At 34.6% G+C, this 22,597-nt stretch overlaps 2 protein-coding genes across 6 annotated transcripts; both read right to left on the bottom strand.

Moving 5' to 3' along the window:
* Positions 1–1,527: 1,527 nt before the first annotated feature.
* LOC145125401 (high mobility group B protein 14-like) lies at positions 1,528–3,037 on the bottom strand. Of its 2 annotated transcripts, none has more exons than XM_079060862.1 (6): positions 2,901–3,037; positions 2,541–2,690; positions 2,184–2,241; positions 2,033–2,077; positions 1,865–1,942; positions 1,528–1,715 (listed from the first exon to the last, which is right to left on the bottom strand). In XM_079060862.1, exons 1-6 carry the CDS (start codon positions 2,957–2,959, stop codon positions 1,665–1,667), a joined length of 441 nt encoding a protein of 146 aa, XP_078916988.1. In that variant the 5' UTR covers positions 2,960–3,037; the 3' UTR covers positions 1,528–1,664. The 2 variants fall into 2 exon arrangements, with proteins under 2 accessions (XP_078916988.1, XP_078916987.1); XM_079060861.1 differs by having other exon boundaries at positions 1,865–1,945.
* Positions 3,038–4,393: 1,356 nt separating this feature from the next.
* Positions 4,394–9,072, bottom strand: LOC145124527 (uncharacterized). Of its 4 annotated transcripts, none has more exons than XM_079059915.1 (12): positions 8,730–9,072; positions 7,842–8,602; positions 6,828–6,958; positions 6,670–6,730; positions 6,489–6,559; positions 6,163–6,227; positions 5,956–6,000; positions 5,790–5,870; positions 5,634–5,701; positions 5,486–5,534; positions 5,254–5,402; positions 4,394–4,667 (listed from the first exon to the last, which is right to left on the bottom strand). In XM_079059915.1, exons 3-12 carry the CDS (start codon positions 6,943–6,945, stop codon positions 4,598–4,600), a joined length of 777 nt encoding a protein of 258 aa, XP_078916041.1. In that variant the 5' UTR covers positions 6,946–6,958; positions 7,842–8,602; positions 8,730–9,072; the 3' UTR covers positions 4,394–4,597. The 4 variants fall into 4 exon arrangements, with proteins under 4 accessions (XP_078916041.1, XP_078916039.1, XP_078916042.1 ...); XM_079059913.1 differs by having other exon boundaries at positions 7,842–8,622; XM_079059916.1 differs by lacking the exon at positions 7,842–8,602.
* Between the last annotated feature and the right edge of the window lie 13,525 nt (positions 9,073–22,597).

Genomic DNA, 22,597 nt, shown 5'->3' on the forward strand with positions numbered 1-22,597 from the left:
TAAACGTATTTTTTTATAATACGCTAAATAACATTTTGTTTTATTAAAAAAAATATGTAAAAAATGTTTTTTTTTAAATTTATTTATTGTTTATGTTTTACCGATTTATTATTATATAAATGAGTTTTAGAATGTAAAAACCAAGTGAGCCTTCAGCTCAAGTGGTTAAGTGGTTGGGTAAAATAGAAGGGTGGAGGTCATGAGTTCGATCCCTCTCCTTAGCAATTTAATTATATTTTTCAAAGAAATTTCAAAAATGGTCCCTGTGGTTTATCAAATGTCACGAATTCAGTCCCTTTATACTTAAAAAGACGAAAATACCCTTATAGATTCAGTCCCTAACGGCGTTTTACTAACGGTGTTAGTAAAAAGGGCCAACTTTGCAAGTTTTGCAAACCACAAGGACCATTTGCATCAAAAAAGAATTAGCAGGGACTGACTTTGTGATTTTTGGCAAACCACAGGGACCATTTTTGTAATTTTGTCTATATATATATATATATATATATATATATATATATATATATATATAATGAATTAATTAGAATTAATGTCATATAAAATGGAATTAAACAAAAATAATATGACATTAATTTCGTTAAAAAAATATTTTCATTAAATAAAATGAATTAAACGGAATTTAATGTCATATTATTCATATAATTATTTATTTTAGCATGTGTAGCATCGAACTTAATTATTAGTTAATAGAAGTTTTTTAGTTTTGCTTTGAAATGTTTATGTCTTATTAAGGAAATAGTTAAAATTTGATAAAACTAAATAATTTTTTAAAATTAATTATCAAAATTTTATATCGAAGCAATATAAAATTTATTGTGCTTATGTTATGAAATCAAAATCGAAATATATTTTTATCTTTAACTCAAAATTACATACTTATATTTTAAAAATAAAATACGTTATTACATGAATAATAGTATGTTACTATTTTATTTTAAAAATATGAGTTATTATAGAAATAATAGTATGTTAGGGACCATACTATATGGATGATCCGAGTTAAAAAATTTGTTGAAAACCAAACACACAAATGACCTAAACCACATATACCATCCGTGTAATTTAACCTACAGTTAATTGCTCTTTTTTCCTCATAAAATTACAGTCTTCTATTTTGAGTTGTTTTCATAAACATCTTTTATCTAATTATATAATTATATTAATTTATGTAGTACTTATGAATAGTCTGTATTTGATACTTCACAATTTGGCCATAATATTTTTTGAGTTGTCATTTTTGGTCCCTGCCTCATGTTTCATACAATTGTGATCAAGAGTTACCGTTCATTCTAGAAGTTTTGCCATAACTTACATAATAGAAGTTTAACCTTAGTAATTTAAATAAAGATGCATAAAAACATTACACGACTAATATGAATGTATAACAATAGAAAAATACAATAAACCATCTAAATAAGAATCATTTTGGGGACAAAAACGACAACCAATGTAACATAAGGTCCATACACATAAAAACCAATAAACCACAAGGACGATATTTATAACTTTTCCAAAAAGATGAATTGAAATGATTTACATAAAATCAGTTTCAAAAAAACATGTTTTGAATTTTGATATTCACTATACAAAATATCCATCACTACTACCATTGTTCCTATGTCATACATCAAATGCAAACTTATTCATTCATCAAAATCCGAGTCTTCATCAAACTCATCATATTCTCCACTTTCCTGCAATTGGTTCATACTACAACATTACATTTTGAAAGAGTAAAATGCAAAAAAAATAATATCATACTTCTACTTCAACTGATTTGTTGAAATTACAATGCTCTAATTGTTTAGATTAACAGAAAAACATTAGAAAAAAGAAAGGTTACCTTTTTTTGGTGATAGCAAGCCATAGCTTTCTCAAACTCTGCTCTTTTCTCAGTTGCTACATCATAATACTGAACTTTCTCCTATCACAACATTTAAGTTTTAATATTCTTTTTGACTTAATGCAGAAAGAATGACTTAATAGTTAAGACAAAGTACAAACTACAAACCTCATAAGTCATGATCTTCCATTTCTCTCCACATGCTTTGCCAACCTGGAAGATGGAAAATGAAGAACACAAATCATATATTTTTATGAAGAAAAGAAGATGCATGAATCATGAAGAAGGATAAGATATAAGTTATATAGATAGTGCACACCTCACGCATTGATTTGACATCTGGATTCTGCTCTTGGAATTCTTTACGAAAATCCTCCCTTAAATAATTCAAGAAAAACATCAATTGTTTATGTTATGTAACCCTAAATGGTGAGAGACTATACAAGATATTTAGGGCTATTTTCAATGATGATGATCATGAGGAGGAGGAGAGATTTTATATCTTTTATACAGGCTATGAATGCAAATTACATATTCCACCAAATTGCTAATCTATGTTCATGTAGCTTTTCCCCAATATTTTATGAAGCTCTATATTCAATTCGATTTGAATATCAAAAGTAAGAAACGCACATATATGCAGGAGATCAAATCGTAGAACTAAGAGAAGACATACAAGAAATAGAAGAACGCAGTGGGAGGTTTTTTGGGTTTATTAGCATCTAATTTGGATGCTTTCTTCTTAGCCGCCGCCGTCGTCTTCGGCCTCTTCGCTGCACTGTTTTGTTTCACGGCCACCGACGATTTTGGTCTCAACGCCGTTTTCCTGGAAAATTGAAAACGAGTTACGATTTAGGTATCCATCAATGACTGAAATCCACAACACTCTTGACTTCAAAATCGACTGTATCTGTAATTCTTTTACAGTTGTAGGAGAGAAACTAAAGCTAATGTGTTAAACTAAAGCATTCATTTTCAATTTGGAGTTTGAAATCGCTAGGTTTAGGTCGATTGAAATTATGAATTTGAAGAATACCTATGAGCAGTTTTTGGAGAGGTTTCAGCAGAAGCTGAAGCTGAAGCTATCTTCACCATGGCCAGGGCTGTATTTGCTTCGTGAAGAGGAACGCAATGAAGAGTGAATCCCTCTCATTTGTCACCGAAATTTCTAAATTAGTCCCTCAACTATATCCACGTTTCAATTTAGCGACTGTATATTTTTAAAAGGGTTATTTCCATAAAAGACCCTATATTTTGATTCTTTTTCTTTTTAAACCTAAAACTTTTTTCTTTTCCGAAAAAGACCCAATTTTTACCTATTACTTGTTATTTTAGACCCCAGGAGGTTACCAAAAGGGAAATCAAGTATTTTCATTTCATAAAAAACCTTACATTTTGTACTTTTTTCCAGTTTAGACCTAAAATGTTTTTTTTATTTCAAAATAAACTCAACTTTAAAATTGGTTACAACCTTTAACACTAGTTGTATAAAGTACTGAACTACACCGATTTAATGAAAATATTTTTTTTTTGTTATTATGCTAAAAGATTCTTCTTAGCCATGTATTATCCATGTTATAAAAAAATATCAAATTAACATCAAACTTTTTATTATCGGTAATAATAACATTTTCTATAAACAATATATCATGTTTAATGATATAATATATATCCAAGATAAAGTTTAATTATACATTTTAGACAAAAATAAAATTTTGCAATTCTTTTAGGTTATATTCGTTCAAAAGATAATAGATTATATAACATTTTTAGTGTATACATGTATACTTTCTTTTTCGGTGTAGTCAACAACTACCTTATATATTTGGTCTTGAAGATTATAATGTTTATTTAAAAAAAAAAACATTTTAGGTCTAAAATGGAAACAACTACAAAATATATGGTCTTTTATGAAACAAAAATACCTAATTTACCTATTGGTGACCTGCTAGGTCTGAAATAACAAGTAACACATAAAAGTTGGGTTTTTTTCGGAAAAGAAAAAAAATTTAGGTTTAAAAAGAAAAAAAGTTAGAATATAGGGTCTTTTATGGAAATAACCCTTTTTAAAATAAAGAATACAAAATTACATGTTTGGTCCTAACGTTTCTTTTAATGCGATTTCCATCAAACTATGGAAAACATCGCAAGTTTAGTCCTCAATCCAAACTAAACTAGCTCCATAACACTTGACACTCTCTCCTTCTTCCTGTTAATCTCCCTCATCCTCTACATGAGGACATTTTAGTCTTTTCACCACCATTTACCATATTAACCTAAAGAGAAGGGTTTCAACATTGATCGTGAATATTTGGAACCAAAAGCTAACATAATCTTGAAGAACCAATTTTTTTTACAAAATTGTTGTCAATGTGGAACATGAACATTCAAGCTTCTGATAGTGATTTAAACGTGCAAGTCAGTTATGATAAGGTGATCATGGGGGAATAATAATTTGATAAACGATGTTTGTTATTTTAAACATACAAACAAAGCATTATCCATGAATACAATGATTAAAAAAAATCATTAAAATGAACTATGATCATATTAGGTTTGAAGCTATAGAGATAATCTTAAAAATACATGTGAAGAATTATATCCTATCATGTTACATAACTACATCGTACAAATCGAATGAGAATGAACCTATAGAGAGTTTATTAATTTCCTAAAAAAAAATAAAAAATCAAATGTAACTTTTGAAGTACACCATAGAACTTGACCCTTTACTCATTTGTTGATCTTCCTCAAAGTGTTGACATACGTATAACTAGAAAACGAAACAAAAAGTTTCCGAAACCTGAAAATATTGGTATTAAACATCTAATAAAAATCCAAAATCAACTTTGAAAATTTTACAATTTTTTTTTTACCTCAAAAATTTTATTATTATTATTGAATAAAACAAGACTACAATATACAAAACGATCTTATACTGCGCTTGACATGAATTGGAAGACAGGAACCAATGTCAATGGGACAGGACTCATTCTCGATCTCCTGTTTGTATAAAAGACGAAAATACCCTTTTCATCCTCATCATCGAAAATAGCTCTAAAAAGCTTGTCCGGTCCCGTCGTGCCACATGTAACAAACGCGGCCCGCGTTTGTTACAAGCGACAAGGCTGTATGGGACTGGACGAGCTTTTTAGGCGATTTTTGATGATGAGGATGAGAAGGGTATTTTCGTCTTTTATACAGATAGGAGATCGAGAATGAGTCCGTGACCTACTTGTTCCATTTTTTTGGGTGGGACAAAAAACTTTAATGTTTGTCCCATCAACATCAGTCCCAGTCAGTTCAATACATGTCAAACACAGTACAACCTGTTTTATCTTCTGTTCTGACAGATAGGACAGTAAGGTGGAGATAATGATGATACGTACCATACCCATTGACTGAGGTGCTGTGACATGGCAGCATAGCTTCTAAGTGGATGTTCATTTACCAAACAATGCATTTCTCCTTTCAGAGTCCAAAAAGACAACCATATATCAATGGGCCCACTGTACTTTCGTACTATGTTACTACTCACCTAAAAAAAAAACACATCACGGAATGGAATCAGTCATTCCATTCCGAAACCTTCATAATTCCATACATGAAATAAGAACATACCAGTTCCCATGCTTCAATGTCTTGTTCTGAAGTATCAAGTGTAAACCTTCTGATAAAGGAGAAAGAAAACAATTAATTTCAATTTTTTATTCTTATTATCTATCATTAAAAATGTAATTTTTTTATAAAAAAGAAAAAAAGGACTTACTGCACTCCTTGGTGTACATCACGGTGATTACAATGACCCGAAACACCATAATTATCAAAGGTAATAATCTGCAACAAATTAAAAGAAAAATGAATTTATCAAAATACATAATCTTATAACATAAAAATACTAAATTTTAGTATTTTTATATCTTACCATGTCAATTGCATGAGCAAGAATTTTCTTTTCCAAAATCTTTGATAGTTTACTACTATTCCATACTTTCCCAAAACCATCCTTGTAGAAAAAAAAACACAAATATATATTATTCATATATTTAATATAAACAACATATAATGATTTTTCAGATGAAAAAAAATACCTGAAAATCTGGATGATCAATTGTTGTCACTTGTTGAAGAGGAACCTGCATGATCAAATACAATGTGTAGCTTTAACTTTATACATTATTTAATAGAAACAATTAACCTTTTTATCTACAAAAGGTTATAATTTAAACACAATTAAAGCTCATAAAAATCCCAAAAGAAAATAATAAAGTATCAAGCAGATTATATATTTATATCACCTTAAGGATTACAGAAGCCTTATAAAGCTCTTCTTTTCTAACATCTCCAATACCATCTGCATTACCTACAATCAAATAGCCCAAATTTTATTTTACTGAGTAATGTTTATTTTTATATAAAATAGTGATATGAAAAAATTGTGCTTCAAATAGTGATGAAATAAACTTGCTAAATATATCACTTAAGCAAAAAGAAAAACAAATACATGAAACTTGCATATAAGATTTATGTTCATAGTTGTACAATAGATCTTTATTAATTTACAACTAAAGCTCAATTTATGTAATGTAAAAAAAAAAAAAAAGTAAAATTAAGAAATTGTTACCAGTTGACATGCACAATATGTGAATGTTATGCCCTCTTGAAGTCAGGTGATTAATTGTTGGTGAAAAAAACCTGCCAATTACAATCAATAAGAAAAAAAAAAGAAAAAAAAATACAAATGCTATAATTGGGTAGATTTTTCAAATAATAAGAAAAACATTGGAAAGAAATAAAAGTAGTACATGGATTCATCATCAGGGTGTGCAATGACAAACAATACATTTTTCTTCTGAATAGATCCAGCTGATTGATACATTCAGACAAAAGATATTAACATTAACACCAACATAATTACATATAAAAATAAATTGCTGTATTATAAATATTATATATCACTAACCATTATTATTATTATTTAAGAAGGAAGATTGGTGTGGATAGAATGATGAATGGAGAATTTTGCAGAGAGAAGCCAACCATACAACAGCTACAGAAACAAATATCAGAAACCACTCCATCTACTATAGTCTCCTACATAAATAAAATAAAAAATTTATATAAAATAGTTTAAAAGGATTTGGAATACATAAAGATACAATACAACTAATTCTCTCATAACCATGAAACAAATAACAAATCTCAACTGCAATATCAAAGAGCAAGATAAGAAAACACATTGACAAAAATTTCTTATGAGTATAGGATATATATATTGAATTCCATGTGATACTTCCTTTTAAAAAATTAATTAACTACATGACTACTTTGGACACATTGAAGAACTCATGGTTTAGGGTTTAAATCATTTTAATTTCAAAAAAAGTTTAAGGTATAAAACCATTATAATCGCATTTATCTAATAAATAAAAATGGACATTTGAAGTAGATAAAAAGGTGAAGTTCTGGATTCAAATATTGTAAGAATGCTAAATCACAAACTAGCTTTAGAGCTTATGGTCAATAGAAATGTCAATTATGTGATCTAAGAGTAGCCATGAAATGGAATATAATCAACAACAATGATAAGTGTAGATATTTGCATACCTTGTCTACTGAAAACAGGAATCACAGTAGCAAAATAATAGTTTATAACAGGCAACATAGTTTATTTTTACAATTAGTCAAACTCCAAGGATTTCTGAACTATAACATAAGATAAAGAATGTTTTTTTTTTTTTTTCACATTGCACTATAACATGAGATAATTTGCATCCTTTATCTAACCTTGGTAAGTTTAGATGTCTTTTATAAGATATTCTCACACAATCAACTTGGATTCTTAAATAGGTTGTTTATGTTGGGATTCAATTTTAGTCTTTCTAGCAGAGAACGAGTAGACTGCGTAGAGTGTAACAGAGCAATGTGAAAGAACTTTTATCGTGAAATCAACAAAAAGAAAAATGAAGGAACTAACCTGGTATCGATATAGCACACAGAGGAAAGAAATCGCAGCAGTTCCTCGAGGTGAAGGTTAAATTAGATGCGGGTTAAAAGCATATGCGGCGGCTGTCGATGATGTAGCAGCGTATTCGATAGAAATTACAGGAGGTAGTTGGTTGATTGAGGGTTAAAATGTATGCTGTATCAGCAATTTGGGATCGAAGGTGATAGCATCGATAGAGAAGACGATGGAAGTCGTTTTCTATCTGCGGTTAATTGTTATTAGCAGTGAGACGATGGAAGTCGTTTTCTATCTGCGGTTAATTGTTATTAGCAGTGTGTCACTGCTAATAACAATTAACCGCAGATAGAAAACGACTTCCATCGTCTTCTCTATCGATGCTATCACCTTTGATCCCAAATTGCTGCTACAGCATACACTTTAACCCTCAATCAACCAACTACCTCCTGTAATTTCTATCGAAGTAATTTCTATCGAATACGATGATATCATCGACAGCCGCCGCATATGCTTTTAACCCGCATCTAATTTAACCATCACCTCGAGGAACTGCTGCGATTTCTTTCCTCTGCAGGTTAGTTCCTTCACTTTTCTTTTTGTTGATATCACGATAAAAGTTCTTTCATATTGCTCTGTTACACTCTACGTAGTCTACTCGTTCTCTAGAAAGACCAAAATTGAATCCCAACATAAACAACCTATTTAATAGATGGAGACTTGCAGATCAGCGCTGGTCGGCGATGGTCGGCAATTGGGTTCAACGTGAGCGGGGCCTAAGAATCGAACGACTCACCTTCGTCAAATTAACAAAAAACAAAAAAATTAACAGATGGAAATCGAGATTCAACCTAAAGAATCGACAAATTAACAAAAAAATCAACAAAAAAAATCGAATCTGACCTTCAAATCGAGATTCACAGATGGAGGTTGAACAACCTAAGAAATCGATAATCGAGAAGTTTCGACTGAAGTGCCGACGTGGTCACCTTGAAGTTTCGACTGAAGTGCCGATTGAGAGACAGAGAGACGAGGGAGACGAGTGAATTTCAAGTCCTGGAACAGATTGAAGTGCCGACTGATGCTTCGATTGAAGCTTGGATTGAATAGAACGATGACCGGAGTCTGGAGCGATTGAAGCTTCGATTAACTGAAGGATGGGTTTGAGAGGGGAGAGGGGAGAGAGGAGAGTGACGAGAAGAGAAGACGGCGTTTTTTTGGAATGAAAATCATAAACCCTAAAAACGAATCCGACTAAGGTAATCGGTACCCTAATTTTTTAAAACAAATGCTACAAAATATAAAAATTAAATATATATTTTTTTTTATAAAAAGGCGGGTACCCGTCGGTACCGGTTCCGGGTACCCGGTATTGAAACCGGAACCGGCGGTTATCCAGCGGGTATCGGTTTCGTAAAAATGAGAATTGGAACCGGAACCGCTTAAGGCGGTTCCTAGACTTTAGGAACCGGAACCGGAACCGCCTAAGGCAGTTCCAGTTCCAGAACCGGCAGTTCCGAGGCAGTTCCGGTTTCGAAAGCAGGTACCCGCTTCCGCTGCTCATCCCTAAGTAGTGTGATTGTTTGGGATTAAAAACACCTTGAAGCTTATTTGGTTAGGGACGGGGTGTTTTGATCCGATTCCAAAATGATTTCGGTTTCCAAAACGTGGATCCGAATAGTCCAAAATAAATTCAAAACCAATCCGATCAGATCCAATTATAATTCAGTTGGATCGGTTTTTAAAAACTAAAACATTTTAAAACGACATATAATTATAATATTACCGAATTTTACACAAGAATAAAAAACAAATTATTTAGTTACGATTTGAAATTTATAAACAATTATTAAGAAGGTATATTATATTTTAATATTTTATAGATAAAAAAACTTTTTAGAGAAAACGCATATTAATATATTTTTTATTAGATGAAACGTTTTGAACCTATTTCAAAATATAAATTACAAAATTAATAAATAATTATAGATATATATTAAAAATAAATAAATAATATACTGTTATTCGGTTTTTCTGGACTATTAGGTTCTTATTTTATAAACCATAACCAATCCGAAATCCAAAATAATAATTTGTTTTTGTCGAAAACCAATCCAAAAATATGAATATCCGAACCAAATAGTCTAATCCAAATTGTCCAATTAGACAATTTGGTTTTATCCGAATATTGAACAACCCTAACTGTAGGGATGTAAATGGATCCGGATCCACCCGACAAACCTGTAATTTGATTATTTATGGAACTCGACCCATATAAGGAAATCGGTTGTGGTTTGGTTACGAGTACGGTCCGGTTTTGGAACCCGAATATAGTTGTAAACGTCATATATTTCTCACAAAAGAAAAAATAAATAAATAAATAAACGAGGTCCCAACAGTTTTGTAGCCGTTGAGATTATATCCGTTTTGACTAAGGATGAGCAAGAGCCGAACCGAAAATCGAAACTGCGCCAAAAACCGCATTTACCGCTACAACAAAACTGGCAAAATATCGAAACCGCAACCGCAAAGCATGGTGCGGTACAGTTTTAGCTTGAAAAACCGTGCAGATTTACCGAAACCGCACCGCAAAATTTATTATATAATTAAATATTATATATATATATATATATATATATATATATATATATAATTTAATAAAATCTAAATATAGAGATAAATATATATCTGTTTATTTATTTACAATTGGAGAAAAGGAATTAGGGGGAAAATCTAAAAAAATTGGGACAGCGGGGGGAAACGAAAACACCACTTCAAAAGAAATCTGAAAGAAAAAGTCCCTAAAACCTAAATCTAACCTAATCTTCAATCCCATACCTCAGTCGCTCTCGCCTCTACCTCATAGTCTCACGCTCAAACGGACAAACGACATCGTGCAATCGTGCATCCTTGGCTCCTCCCTACCTCCCTCTTCCTTCATCACCTCCGCTCTACCTCCTCAGACCATCTTCGCCCCTTAACTTTAGACTCTCTCTGCCTCCAAGCTTCAGAATCTCACCGCCTGAAGTGAAGAACTCCGACCGACACCAAAGAACTCAACAACATTAGGCGATTTCTTCTGATTTCAGGTAAGCATACATAATTAGATACACATTTGCTTTAAGTTTGAGTACATATTCAATTTTCTTTTTGTGCTTTGAGTCTTACAGGTACAAGAAACGTATGTTTCTTTTTGTAATATAACAATCTTGTAATTGTTTATACTTCACATAAACACTACAAATTTGTAATTACTTATATTTAAGTCATTAACAAACTAACAATGGTGTATACAATTTACTGTATAATGAGATTATGAGATGTTATAAATGTATCTGAGTATCTAATTCTGTTTTTATACCTTATTATTTCATAGTATAATTGTCTATATGTGTAATTGTGTATGTTTTTAACAATATGGCACTAATTACAATATATTTTTTGTTGTTTTAGAATGGCTACAAATGAAGGTGTAATAGATGTGGACGATCAAAATGATGAAGTTGAAGTCCCAGGAGAAGAAAATAAGCCAAAGTTGAAGTCGGTTGTTTGACAACATTTTCCATATAAGAAAGGTGCTTAAAAGTCAAAATGTAAACATTGTAAAAAGGTTTTAGCTTGTGAAACTAGAGTTAATGGTACCTCCAGGTTACTGAGTTATCTAAGAAATTCTTGTGTAAGATCACCCCTTTATAAAAAGAGAAAAAAATGATTCAAAAAACCAGCCATCCTTAAACTTCAATCCCAAAGAGACGGAGGGGGTGGGTCTTTGGCTAAGCATTCCTTTAGCCAAGAGAAGTGTAGACTAGGCATTGCTAAAATGTGCATTAAAGAAAATCGACCCTTTAGTATTATTGATGATGAAGGCTTTAGGGAGTACTCGTGGGAATTGAATCCCGAGTTTATTACGCCATCTAAGACTCTTGATGAGTTGTTTAATCATTACAAGGGCAAAGCGGAAAATAAGAATGTACCAAACTCACAAGATTCAATTTTTGGTCAAAAGTCAAGTATTAGTGAGATGAATATTGATTTGGAGCTAGAGTTTGACAAGTTTGATGATGGGGGTCAAGACATTAAGACCGAGGTTGATATTTATCTAGCGGATAGAAAGGAAAAAAGGGACCCAAAGTTTGATCTTTTGGGATGGTGGAAAGCAAATTCAATCAAATTTCCTATACTATCCAAACTAGCTAGACATGTTTTGGCAATGCCGATCTCGACAGTTGCATTGGAATCAACGTTTAGTACGGGTGGTAGAGTTATCAACAAGTATAGAACTTCACTTAATACCGAAAACCGCGTAAGCTTTGATTTGTGCACAAGATTAGATAAGGCGTACAAGGGTTGATCTTGAACTCAGTTTGTTCTATGAAGAATAAAGACATAGATGAGTTTAATGAGAAAATGGAGGGTTTAAAAATTGGTAAGGTTTTCTTTATATGTTTGAGTTCATATTTCAAATATACTAATATATATTTTTTCTTTTTTTTTTCTTCTAGGAAGCACTAGTGGAAAATGATGGATTTTGGCTAAGTTGTGGAAGTTGTGGATTTTGGCTACTGATGTCTATTGTCTGATCGATAGTTGGAAAATGAAAAACTAGAAAAACTTTATATTTTTTCTTATTTAATCTGTTGCAAGTTTATGGATTTTGGGCCAATCTAGTGGCTAATGTTGTTGACTTGTTTAAACTTGTAATTTCCTACTTTGACTTGTTGAAAATTGTGCCATTTAAATTGCTACTAGCCTACTGCCACAGTGAATCATAGAAACCATGGTGAATCAAAGTGTACCAATAACATCCAAGTACATCAGAGTAATATAAAATGCGGAACGATGTGGTGTGTGCACTACAATCATCCCGGGCTCTTTCCCTTCGAACCAAAAGTACATGAAACATAAATTGAAATATGTAAGCACAAAGCTTAGTGAGTTCCCTAAAATACCACACACCATACATATCAAACATATAATGGGTCGCGTCATTCATCGCGCCTTGCCTGGCATTAGACCTCGCCCGGTATACATATTGTAACTTCCCAAGTTTTGTCATTTATAGTCCCTGGGGATGGAAGGGTGAAACCATGAGAAGCCTAAGGGCTAAGTTGCAATTTTGGGACCAGGAGGAGTACGCTGCGCGTATATAAGGGTACGCTGAGCGTACTAGGCGCGCCCTAGTATGCTGGGTGTACACTTGTGTATGCTGGGCGTACTCATGTTAGAAGGAAACCCTAATATTTAGGGTTTGGGGGCTATATAAGCAACATTATGAGCACAAAACCCTCCCTTACCTCAGCCTCCACTGTTTAGAGCCATTTTCCCCAAACCCTATCCATTTCCTCAAGTGTGTGAGCTTATTGAGTGTTTCTTGAGTGTTTTAAGAAGAAGGTGTTGCATTAAGGAGTTGGAGAAGAAGATCAAGCTTGTAGATCTGAAGTCGGGTTGTGCCCTAGAAGCTCCAGAAGGTAAAAAGCTTCAAACTTTATGCATATATGTATAGATCTTGCCATTGTTGCTTTAAAGAACCATTTCTTGTCCCAAAAAGTCCCAAGATGGTGCATGAGGTGAGTTATCATCATCGTACTCAAGGGTCTAAGGCACCAAGGTCGGCCCTTTGAAGTGTTATTTGGAATTGATACTGTTATGATATGTTAGATCGGTATCCTGGTAGATAGGATGGTTATATGTTGGTATGCTCTGTTAGATCGGTATCCTGGTAGATAGGATGGTTATATGTTGGTATGCTCTGTTAGATTGGTATCCTGGTAGATAAGATGGTTATATGTTGGTATGCTCTGTTAGATCAGTATCCTGGTAGATAGGATGGTTATATGTTGGTATGCTCTGTTAAGATCAGTATCCTAGTAGATATGATGTGGTTATGCTTAGAGACCTGTAGTTGGTCTGACTGTCTGTATGCTGGTAGGAGATTACATGTTATATGTGCACATGATTGATTGGTAGTTGAGGGTATTCCATCCTGAGGATGATAGGACCCTAGTATGTTGTCTCTATATACTGTTATATGATTATCTGATATAGGTGCACATATTTGATTGGTTATGGTCATTCCAACCCGATGGTTGTGGGCTATGAGTATTCCATCCCGAGGATGATTGGACTCATAGTAGGTGGGCATTCCAACCCGATGGTTGTGGGCATGGGGTATTCCATCCCGATTGATGATTGGACCCATAATATCCGTTATATATGTATTGTGTATGGGAATTCCAACCCGATGGTTGTGGGCCTGGGGTATTCCAACCCGATGGTTGATTGGACCCATAGTATGTTGGCATTCCAACCCGATGGTTGAGGGCCTGGGGTATTACATCCCGACGGATGATTGGACCCGTAGTATGTTGTTTATGATTATATGTGTATTGTTGTGCGTATGGGAATTTTGGAGGTAACTCACTAAGCCTTCGAGCTTACATTTATCGATTATTATTTCAGGTGCAGCGGATGACCGCGGAAAGGCGAAGGCGTGACCGTACACATCCTCATATTTTATGATTTGGATTTCTGGGATAATCTAATATGAAACTATTTTGGAAACCTTTTTGTAATAACTCATAATTTTAAATGTTTGAAAAAGTTTTAAATTGGCTTGAATTTCAAGGATGTTTCAAGTTGGTATCAAAGCCTTGGTTTGAGTGAATTGGAGGAACACTCGTGTGAATCCAGTCTCAAACTAAGGAAAATATTTTTCAAAATGATTTTAAAATGGTTTTCAAAATAAGAAAAGGAGGATGCAGAGTGTACGATCAGCTGGAGCCAGTAAGTGTTGGATTAGGTGTCTAAGTCCATAACTATAATTAGTATGTACTTGAATTGATAGCAGCACAATCCTTTTGGGTTGCCCTCAACCTAGCAACTGGACAAGAAAATTATGAAAGGAGATATATTAATTTATAAGATTAATAAATTAATATAAATGATTTATTAATATGTTAAAAGATTAATATATTAATTAGAAATCATTATGTTTAATTAATAGTTAGCCAGAAACTAATCAGAATTAATTTTGGGGTTAAAAGTATTAATTATAAAGTGCAGGGACTAGTTTGAAATTATCAGATAGTTGAGTGGAAGGCTCCAGAACCTCCTTGGAAGGAGGTGGACGAAATATATAGGGGAAACCCTAAGGATTTCGTCCAAAGGGCTTTGGATAAGGCCTTTGGATTAGCTTAGGCCCCAAGCAAAGGAGTATTAGGGTTTTCCTTAAACCCTAGATCCCTCAACGATATAAAGAGCCTCCCAGCTCCTAAAATCGGCCACTCCTACCTTGGAAGAAACCCTAGGCCGATTTTTTGCATACCCTACCCTCTCTCCTTATAAGTTTCCTTCTTGCTATCTCTTGGGTGTGATTCCATTAGAGGCATTACATTTGTGGTGCTAAGCTTCCAAGAAGATCAAGATCAAGAGGATTGTCAATTGTTTGCTATAACAATTGAAATGTATGTAACTCTTAAACCCTAATTAGTTATTTTCGAAAATAGCCTCTCTCCTTAGGGTTCTTGTTTTGCAATTCAAAGTTATATGTTCAATAGTTAAAACATAGATCCAAAGTAGGTTGCATGTGAACTTAGGAATTGTTTTCTAGTTTATTTGTTTTACCCAAAACCCATCAGTGGTATCAGAGACATTGTTTGTTTTAAATTGAATTGTTATATTAGTTGAATTGCAAATTAGGGTTTATAGCCATTAAACCCTAAAGGCCAAAATTTTCGATTTTAGGGTTTTGGTTCAAAGGGTTTTCGAAAAACCCTAGCCTCCATGAACCCTAATCGAAATTAGGGTTAGGGTTTTGGAAACCCTTGCCTCCTCCCTTAAAATTTCGAAATATGCTAGTCCCTTTTAGGGTTTCTTTGTTTTGGATAATAGTTGCCTTATTGGATCATTGAGAAAAATAAGGAAATTATCCTATCCCCATATTTTCGAAATCTAGAAAGGATATGGATTAGGATTAAATTAATTGTTTAATTTAATTAGATAATCCTTACAAGATTTAATAAATTAATTAAAAGTTAATTAATAGATAAATATTAAATCTAGTTATTTGGTTTATTTTAAATTTAAAATTAATGGCTTAATTTTCGAAATTTACATATAAACCTCAAAGTTTTAAAAATTTTAAAACACACCTTATATATGCATTATAATTAAAAGTTTAATATTATATATGTATAAGAATATGGTCAGTCAAATCGCTAGTATGCCTCATTCACGAAGCTAGTCTATATGGGGGGTATAAGGAAACTGCCTATAAAATGGTAGTTGAATGGTTGTCCACTCTCACCCACCGCTTCCTTGATTAGTGGAGGGTCGTTAGCAGAACGGGTTTGATAGGACAACTACATCTCATTAAAAGTATAATGTTATTAAAGAAAGTACTAGAACATTGTTTTTCAAAAATCTCAACTCTAGTTACTTTAGGAAAAATGTGAAAAGTATGCTAATCCATGAAATTGCACATTATGCTTTATTGGTCGTTAGTGGAGTGTGTGTGGTTAACCAGCACACTAAAAGGCACTAATAAAGAGTAGTAATGGGTATCTCATAATTGTCATTTTGATGGAGTGTGTGTGGTTTACCAGCACATCAATAGTTAATGATAAAGACAACGAGGTTACCAAGCACATTTGCATGGTTATTCACATCTTGTTTGTGATCCTCGGCGTCCCAGTCAAAACTAGAAGAGCATAATCTGAGATTAAAACATGCCATTGAATAGTTTCAATGTATCTCAAAAGAATTAGGAATTTCACTTCGTTTATTTCGTCTAATGGTGGAATTGGTGAATCGTCATTCACCTACCTTTATGAAATTTACACTTGGATCTCGGCATCCCATTTCTAAGTTGTGAATCTTCATAGTTGGATCCTAACCTTAATATTGTATCTTTGGTTTCTTTCTTTTCAGATGTCTACTCCTGGAAACACTTCTGCTTCATCATCCTCCAACCACAACTTCTCTTTGCTCAACATTTGCTCCAAAGTCGTTATGGATGGCTCTAATTATAACGATTGGATGTGCAACATCAAGATGGCTCTTCGTTTTGAGGACAAAGAATATGTCCTTGAAAGAGAGCTCAAAGAAATTGATGAATCTAAAGCTACTCCTGAAGAATATGCTACCTACAAGAAGCACTATGACGATGCCACCAAAGTGGCATGCATCATGGTCGCAACCATGTCCCCAAAACTGCAGAGGTACTATGAGGACTACTGGCCCTTTGAGATGAACAAGGACCTTATGGAGAAATACCATAAGCGAGCTCGTCAAGAAAAGTTTGAGGCAGTCAAGTCACTCATGGCTTGCAAGATGAAGGAAGGGAATTCCGTTGTTAGTCATGTGCAAAGAATGCAACGCTACATAGAGCGTTTGGTCAAGCTCAACATTCAATTCGATGAGGAATTGGCCATTGATATGGTCTTGAACTCATTGCCTGATTGTTATGGTCAGTTTATCCTAACTTACCATTTGAACAACACTGAGCAGACTCTGGCCCAATTGCACAACTTGTTGCAGACAGATGAAGCAGGGATGAAGGGTAAAAGTATAGCCTCCACTCCTGCAAGTGCCCCTGTCTTGGCTATTGGACAGGGAAAGGGGAAAAAGAGGAAAGGTCCTCCTAAGCAAAACTGGAAGAACAAGGCTCAAGCTGGGTCATCTAGTAATGGACCAAAGGCTAAGCCCAATGCTACCATTCCCCATGTTGCTGATCCAAAAGATGCAGATTGCTTTTATTGTAATGACAAAGGGCACTGGAAGAGAAGCTGCCCAAAATATATGCAGGATATCAAAGATGGCAAAGTGAAGCCATCTTCAGCAGGTATTTACACTATTTCTTCGAATAACTCATTATCTTCTCGTTCATGGGTCCTTGATACAGGATGTGGTTTTCACATCTGTTCTGATTTACACGGGCTAAAAGAAAGTGAGGAGATAGAGCGAGGAAGGATAAACTTGATCATGGGAAACAAGAAGTCTTCACCAGTTACAAAGATCGAAGTTTATCAACTTTTGCTTAGTAATGATGTTAGATTAGATTTATTAAATTGTTGCTATTCGTCTGAGATGACGAGAAACATTATTTCATTTCATGCGTTGTTCAGACAAGGTTTTAAATATTCTTTTAATGATTTGAATGGTTTAATTTCTGTTTATAAGAATGGTGTTTTTATATTTGAAGCTTTGCCTTGTGATGGTGTGTATGAAACAGTGACTTGTGTTGATAGCTTAGGAAATAGTGTATTTAATATTAACTTGTCTAATAGTGTAGACAAGGCATGCTTGTGGCATTGTCGTCTTGGACACATTAACAAGAAACGCATAGCCCAACTCCAAAAGGATGGAGTGTTGGAATCATTTGACCTAAAATCAGATGATATGTGTGAATCTTGTCTTTTAGGAAAGATGACAAAATCACCATTCACAGGGTATTGTGAAAGAGGTGAAGGTCTTTTAGATCTCATACACGCAGATGTGTGTGGGCCCTTCAGATCAACTACAAGGGATGCTAATCGATTCTATGTGACTTTCACTGATGATTATAGCAGATATGGCTATATATACTTAATCAAACATAAGTCAGAAACCTTTGAAAAGTTCAAAGAGTTCAAGCATGAGGTCGAAAATCAATTGGGCAGGAAGATAAAGGTACTTAGATCCGATAGAGGCGGAGAGTATCTTAGTATCGAGTTCAACGACTATCTGAAAGAATGTGGGATAGTCTCATAATTAACTCCTCCTAGGACACCACAGTTAAATGGTGTAGCTAAGAGGTGTAATCGAACTTTGTTAGACATGGTTCGTTCTATGATGAGTTGTGCTTCGCTTCCTATTCACTTCTGGGGGTATGCCTTAGAGACAGCCGCCTACATCCTCAATCTTGTCCCTACAAAGAAGGTTGCCAAAACACCACATGAAATGTGGACGGGGAAAGTTCCCTCGTTAGCACATATTAAAGTCTGGGGTTGTGAAGCTTTCGTAAGACGGGAGACTCACGACAAGCTAGCAGCTAGAAGTGAGAAATGTGTTTTCATTGGTTACCCAAAACAGTCTTTTGGATATTTATTCTACAGACCTAGTGAAAACGTGGTCTTTGTAGCACGAAGAGGAGTCTTTCTAGAAAGAGAGCTCATATTCAAAGAGGACAGTGGGAGCACCATTGACCTTGAAGAGATTCAAGAGTTAGCCAATGAAGGAACCTTAGATGACACTAGCACTCAACCAGAGGAAACAGTTCCTGTTGAACCAGTTGATAACTCACTACCTCTTCGAAGATCCACTAGGGTGAGTGTGCCACCTGAGTTGTATGGTTTTCATATTACTTCAGATGGTGACACATTCATAAGTGATAGGACACTGGTAAATTTAGATGAACCAGTCACTTATAAGGAAGCAATGGCAGGCCCAGTGGCTTCCAAGTGGAAAGAGGCAATGAACAACGAGATTAAGTCCATGTATGACAACCAAGTTTGGAATTTGGTTGATAGTGCACCAGGTCGTAAGACAGTTGGGTGCAAATGGATCTTCAAGAAGAAGACAGACATGGATGGAAATGTGCACACATTCAAGGCTCTACTGGTTGCGAAAGGTTTCACTCAAACCCCAGGGGTTGACTATGATGAGACCTTCTCGCCAGTATCTAAGATTAAATCTATTAGGATATTGCTCGCCATAGCTGCCTTTCATGACTATGAAATCTGGCAGATGGATGTGAAGACTGCTTTCCTTAACGGGAAGTTGGCTGAGGATGTTTACATGAATCAGCCACAGGGTTTTGTTGATGCAAAGTTTCCCAATAGAGTGTGCAAGCTTGAGAAATCCATTTATGGATTGAAACAAGCATCTCGCAGCTGGAATCTTTGCTTCCATGAGAAAGTCAAAGAGTTTGGTTTCTCTAGAAGTGAATATGAGTTTTGTGTGTATATCAAGGCTAGTGGGAGTATAGTAACTTTTCTGGTGTTATATGTCGATGACATATTACTCATTGGTAACGACGTTCCAACCTTGAAAGATGTTAAGTCTTGGCTTGGAAAGTGTTTTGCCATGAAAGACGTTGGAGAAGCTGCCTATATTCTTGGGATTAGAATATTGAGAGATAGAAAGAAGAGAATAATTGGACTTAGTCATAGCACATACTTGGATAAGATACTAAAGAGGTTTAGTATGGAAAATTCCAAGAAGGGAGAGCTACCTATCCAGAGCAATACCAAATTGAGTAAGACTTAATGCCCGAGTACAGATGAGGAAATAGCAGACATGAGTCGTGTACCTTATGCTTCCGTTGTTGGATCGATCATGTACGCTATGACATGTATGATGGGTTTTATGCATAAGAAACAATCCTATGTGCTCATACAAACCCTAATGCTTGGATCTAGGTTTCTCTATTGTACATGATTTGAATCCAAGACTTACAAAACTAGATCTATCATATATAATTCGAAATTATCATAAAGAAAACAGATCTAAGTGGTTTACCTCTTTCAAGTAGCTTGAATCCTTTGTAATCTTCTTGATCTTGAGCTTAGAGTCACAATTGTAACTCCTCTAATGGTTCACAAACCCCACAAGCAAGAAGGCAATATGAGAGAGGGCGAGAGAAGCTAAAATCGGCCCTAGGGTTCTCTTAGAATCAAGTGTAGCCGATTTTCATAGCCTAGGGTCTTATTTATACTTGCAGGCTACTAGGGTTTCAGTCTAAACCCTAATGGACAGCTTAGCCACCAAGCAGCCCAAGGAACCTTCTGGAATAAGGCCTTGGACGAAAATATGATGGATCCCCATCATAATTTCGTTCCCCCTTAAGTCCATTAGGTTTCCTTAACCCAAAACTTAACTATCACACATTTGACAGTTTTTACCCCTTTATTTAATTAATCTCTTTTAGTCAACAAATTAATTCCTAATTAATTTATGACTAATACTAATTAAATAAATATGATTTCTCCTTTAATATATTATTCTTATAATATATAAACAAATCATAATATCCTCTCTCTCATGAAATTACCTTGTCTAGTTGCTTTGGAGAAGGCAACCCAAAAGGACCATGCACAACCGGATCAAGTGCATACCAAATATAGTTACGGGCTTAGACGCTAATCCAACAGTCTCCCACTTGGATAAGTCTAGTAACTATATCTCACATATGACTTCAGAATCCGATTAGCAATCGTAGCTCTTATATGCTTCTGTCAACTCTGATTAAAATCCTGTCCTTCAGATAATGGATCGTACAATCCTCTGTTCTAGATATCATGCTGACATTACTTATTGCCAGCATTTTGTTTCTCGATCTCTGATTCGTTCGACATAGAATTCAGTTGAACACATCAACCTCATCCTGACCGGGCCCGGCACATAAGTCAAACCAAATCATCGAGTGACCAAGATATCGCTTTTATCCTCTTAGAATAAAAGGAACAGATAAACTTCGACTTATATGCTTTTATTATCTATTAACTAAGTTACACACAATAATAAGTTTTATAACATCAAGTTACTGATGCGTTTTCGTATTATCAATATATAATCAACTAGCAAACAATAACCATATCTCTAGATTTTAAGATTATATGATATTATCATCTTGCGATCACTTATGATAACATTCAAGAAGTGATACTAGCAAGTGCGGGTTTATTCCAATGCTCAAAACAAATTTCATAAGCACTCATAAACTTCGTAGCAAACCTTTGCTATGTCTAAAACTTTTCAGACAATCTACAAACAAATTTATGACAATCTTCTTTCATATCTACTTCCAACATATGAGCGATCGTGGACTGTTCGAACAATCTTATTATTCAGGAAGTCAAAACATGAAAAATTGAAACAATAGATAAATAATCAACAGAAGATAGTAACTTTCTTATAAATAACACACCTTTATTTAATCATCAAAATGTTGAATACAAAAATTATCCATTATAAATTTCCTATCTATCTAATCTAAACTAATATCGTCCTTTAGTCCAACGCTCCTAGCGTGCTTCAAATGCTTTACCCTACTCAGTCCCTTCGTAAGGGGATCTGCTGGGTTATCTTCTGACGATACCCTCTTCACAACGAGGAGTCCCTCTTCTACCCGATGTCTAATAAAATGATATTTCCTGTCGATATGTCGAGATCTGCCATGATCCCTTGGTTCCTTGGTCAAGGCAACCGCTCCTTCATTATCACAGAAAATTTCCATGGGCTCCTTTATGGATGGCACAACTCCAAGGTCTCTTATGAAGTTCTTCAACCATATAGCCTCCTTCGACGCTTCGCTTGCCGCAATGTACTATGATTCACACGTTGAATCAGCTACGGTCTCTTGCTTGGAACTTTTCCAAGTCACTGCTCTTCCATTCAGGGTAAAGACCCAGCCCGACTGTGATCGATAATTATCCCGATCTGTCTGGAAACTAGCGTCACTGTACCCTCGCACCCTTAAGTCATCACTCCCACCGAGGACTAGAAACCATTCCTTGGTCCTTCGTAGGTACTTAAGAATATTCTTGACAGCAATCCAATGTGCTCTACCAGGGTTCCCTTGATATCTGCTGACCATGCTCAAAGCGAAGGCCACATCAGGGCGAGTACAGGTCATAACGTACATAATCGAGCCAACTGCAGAAGCGTAAGGTACTTGGCTCATATTAGCTATCTTTGCCTCTGTACTCGGGCTCTGAGTCTTACTCAGTTTGGTATTGCATTGGATTGGTAACTCCCCTTTCTTGGAATTTTTCATAATAAAACGTTTTAGT

The sequence above is a fragment of the Lactuca virosa genome, chromosome 7, assembly GCF_052849685.1.
Source record: "Lactuca virosa cultivar CGN04683 chromosome 7, Lactuca_virosa_CGN04683_v6, whole genome shotgun sequence".
NCBI lineage: Eukaryota > Viridiplantae > Streptophyta > Magnoliopsida > Asterales > Asteraceae > Lactuca > Lactuca virosa.

Excerpts from the sequence above, each read along its gene's own strand:
- LOC145125401 (XM_079060861.1), bottom strand. The coding sequence starts at position 2,959 with ATGGTGAAGATAGCTTCAGCTTCAGCTTCTGCTGAAACCTCTCCAAAA. Across the intron at positions 2,691-2,900 it reads TCTCCAAAAACTGCTCATAG|GAAAACGGCGTTGAGACCAA; the intron begins GTATTCTTCAAA and ends TCAATTTTCCAG. Across the intron at positions 1,716-1,864 it reads CTTGCTATCACCAAAAAAAG|GAAAGTGGAGAATATGATGA; the intron begins GTAACCTTTCTT and ends AACCAATTGCAG.
- LOC145124527 (XM_079059916.1), bottom strand. The coding sequence starts at position 6,945 with ATGGAGTGGTTTCTGATATTTGTTTCTGTAGCTGTTGTATGGTTGGCT. Across the intron at positions 6,001-6,162 it reads AGGCTTCTGTAATCCTTAAG|GTTCCTCTTCAACAAGTGAC; the intron begins GTGATATAAATA and ends TTGATCATGCAG. Across the intron at positions 5,403-5,485 it reads ACATTGAAGCATGGGAACTG|GTGAGTAGTAACATAGTACG; the intron begins GTATGTTCTTAT and ends TTTTTTTTTTAG.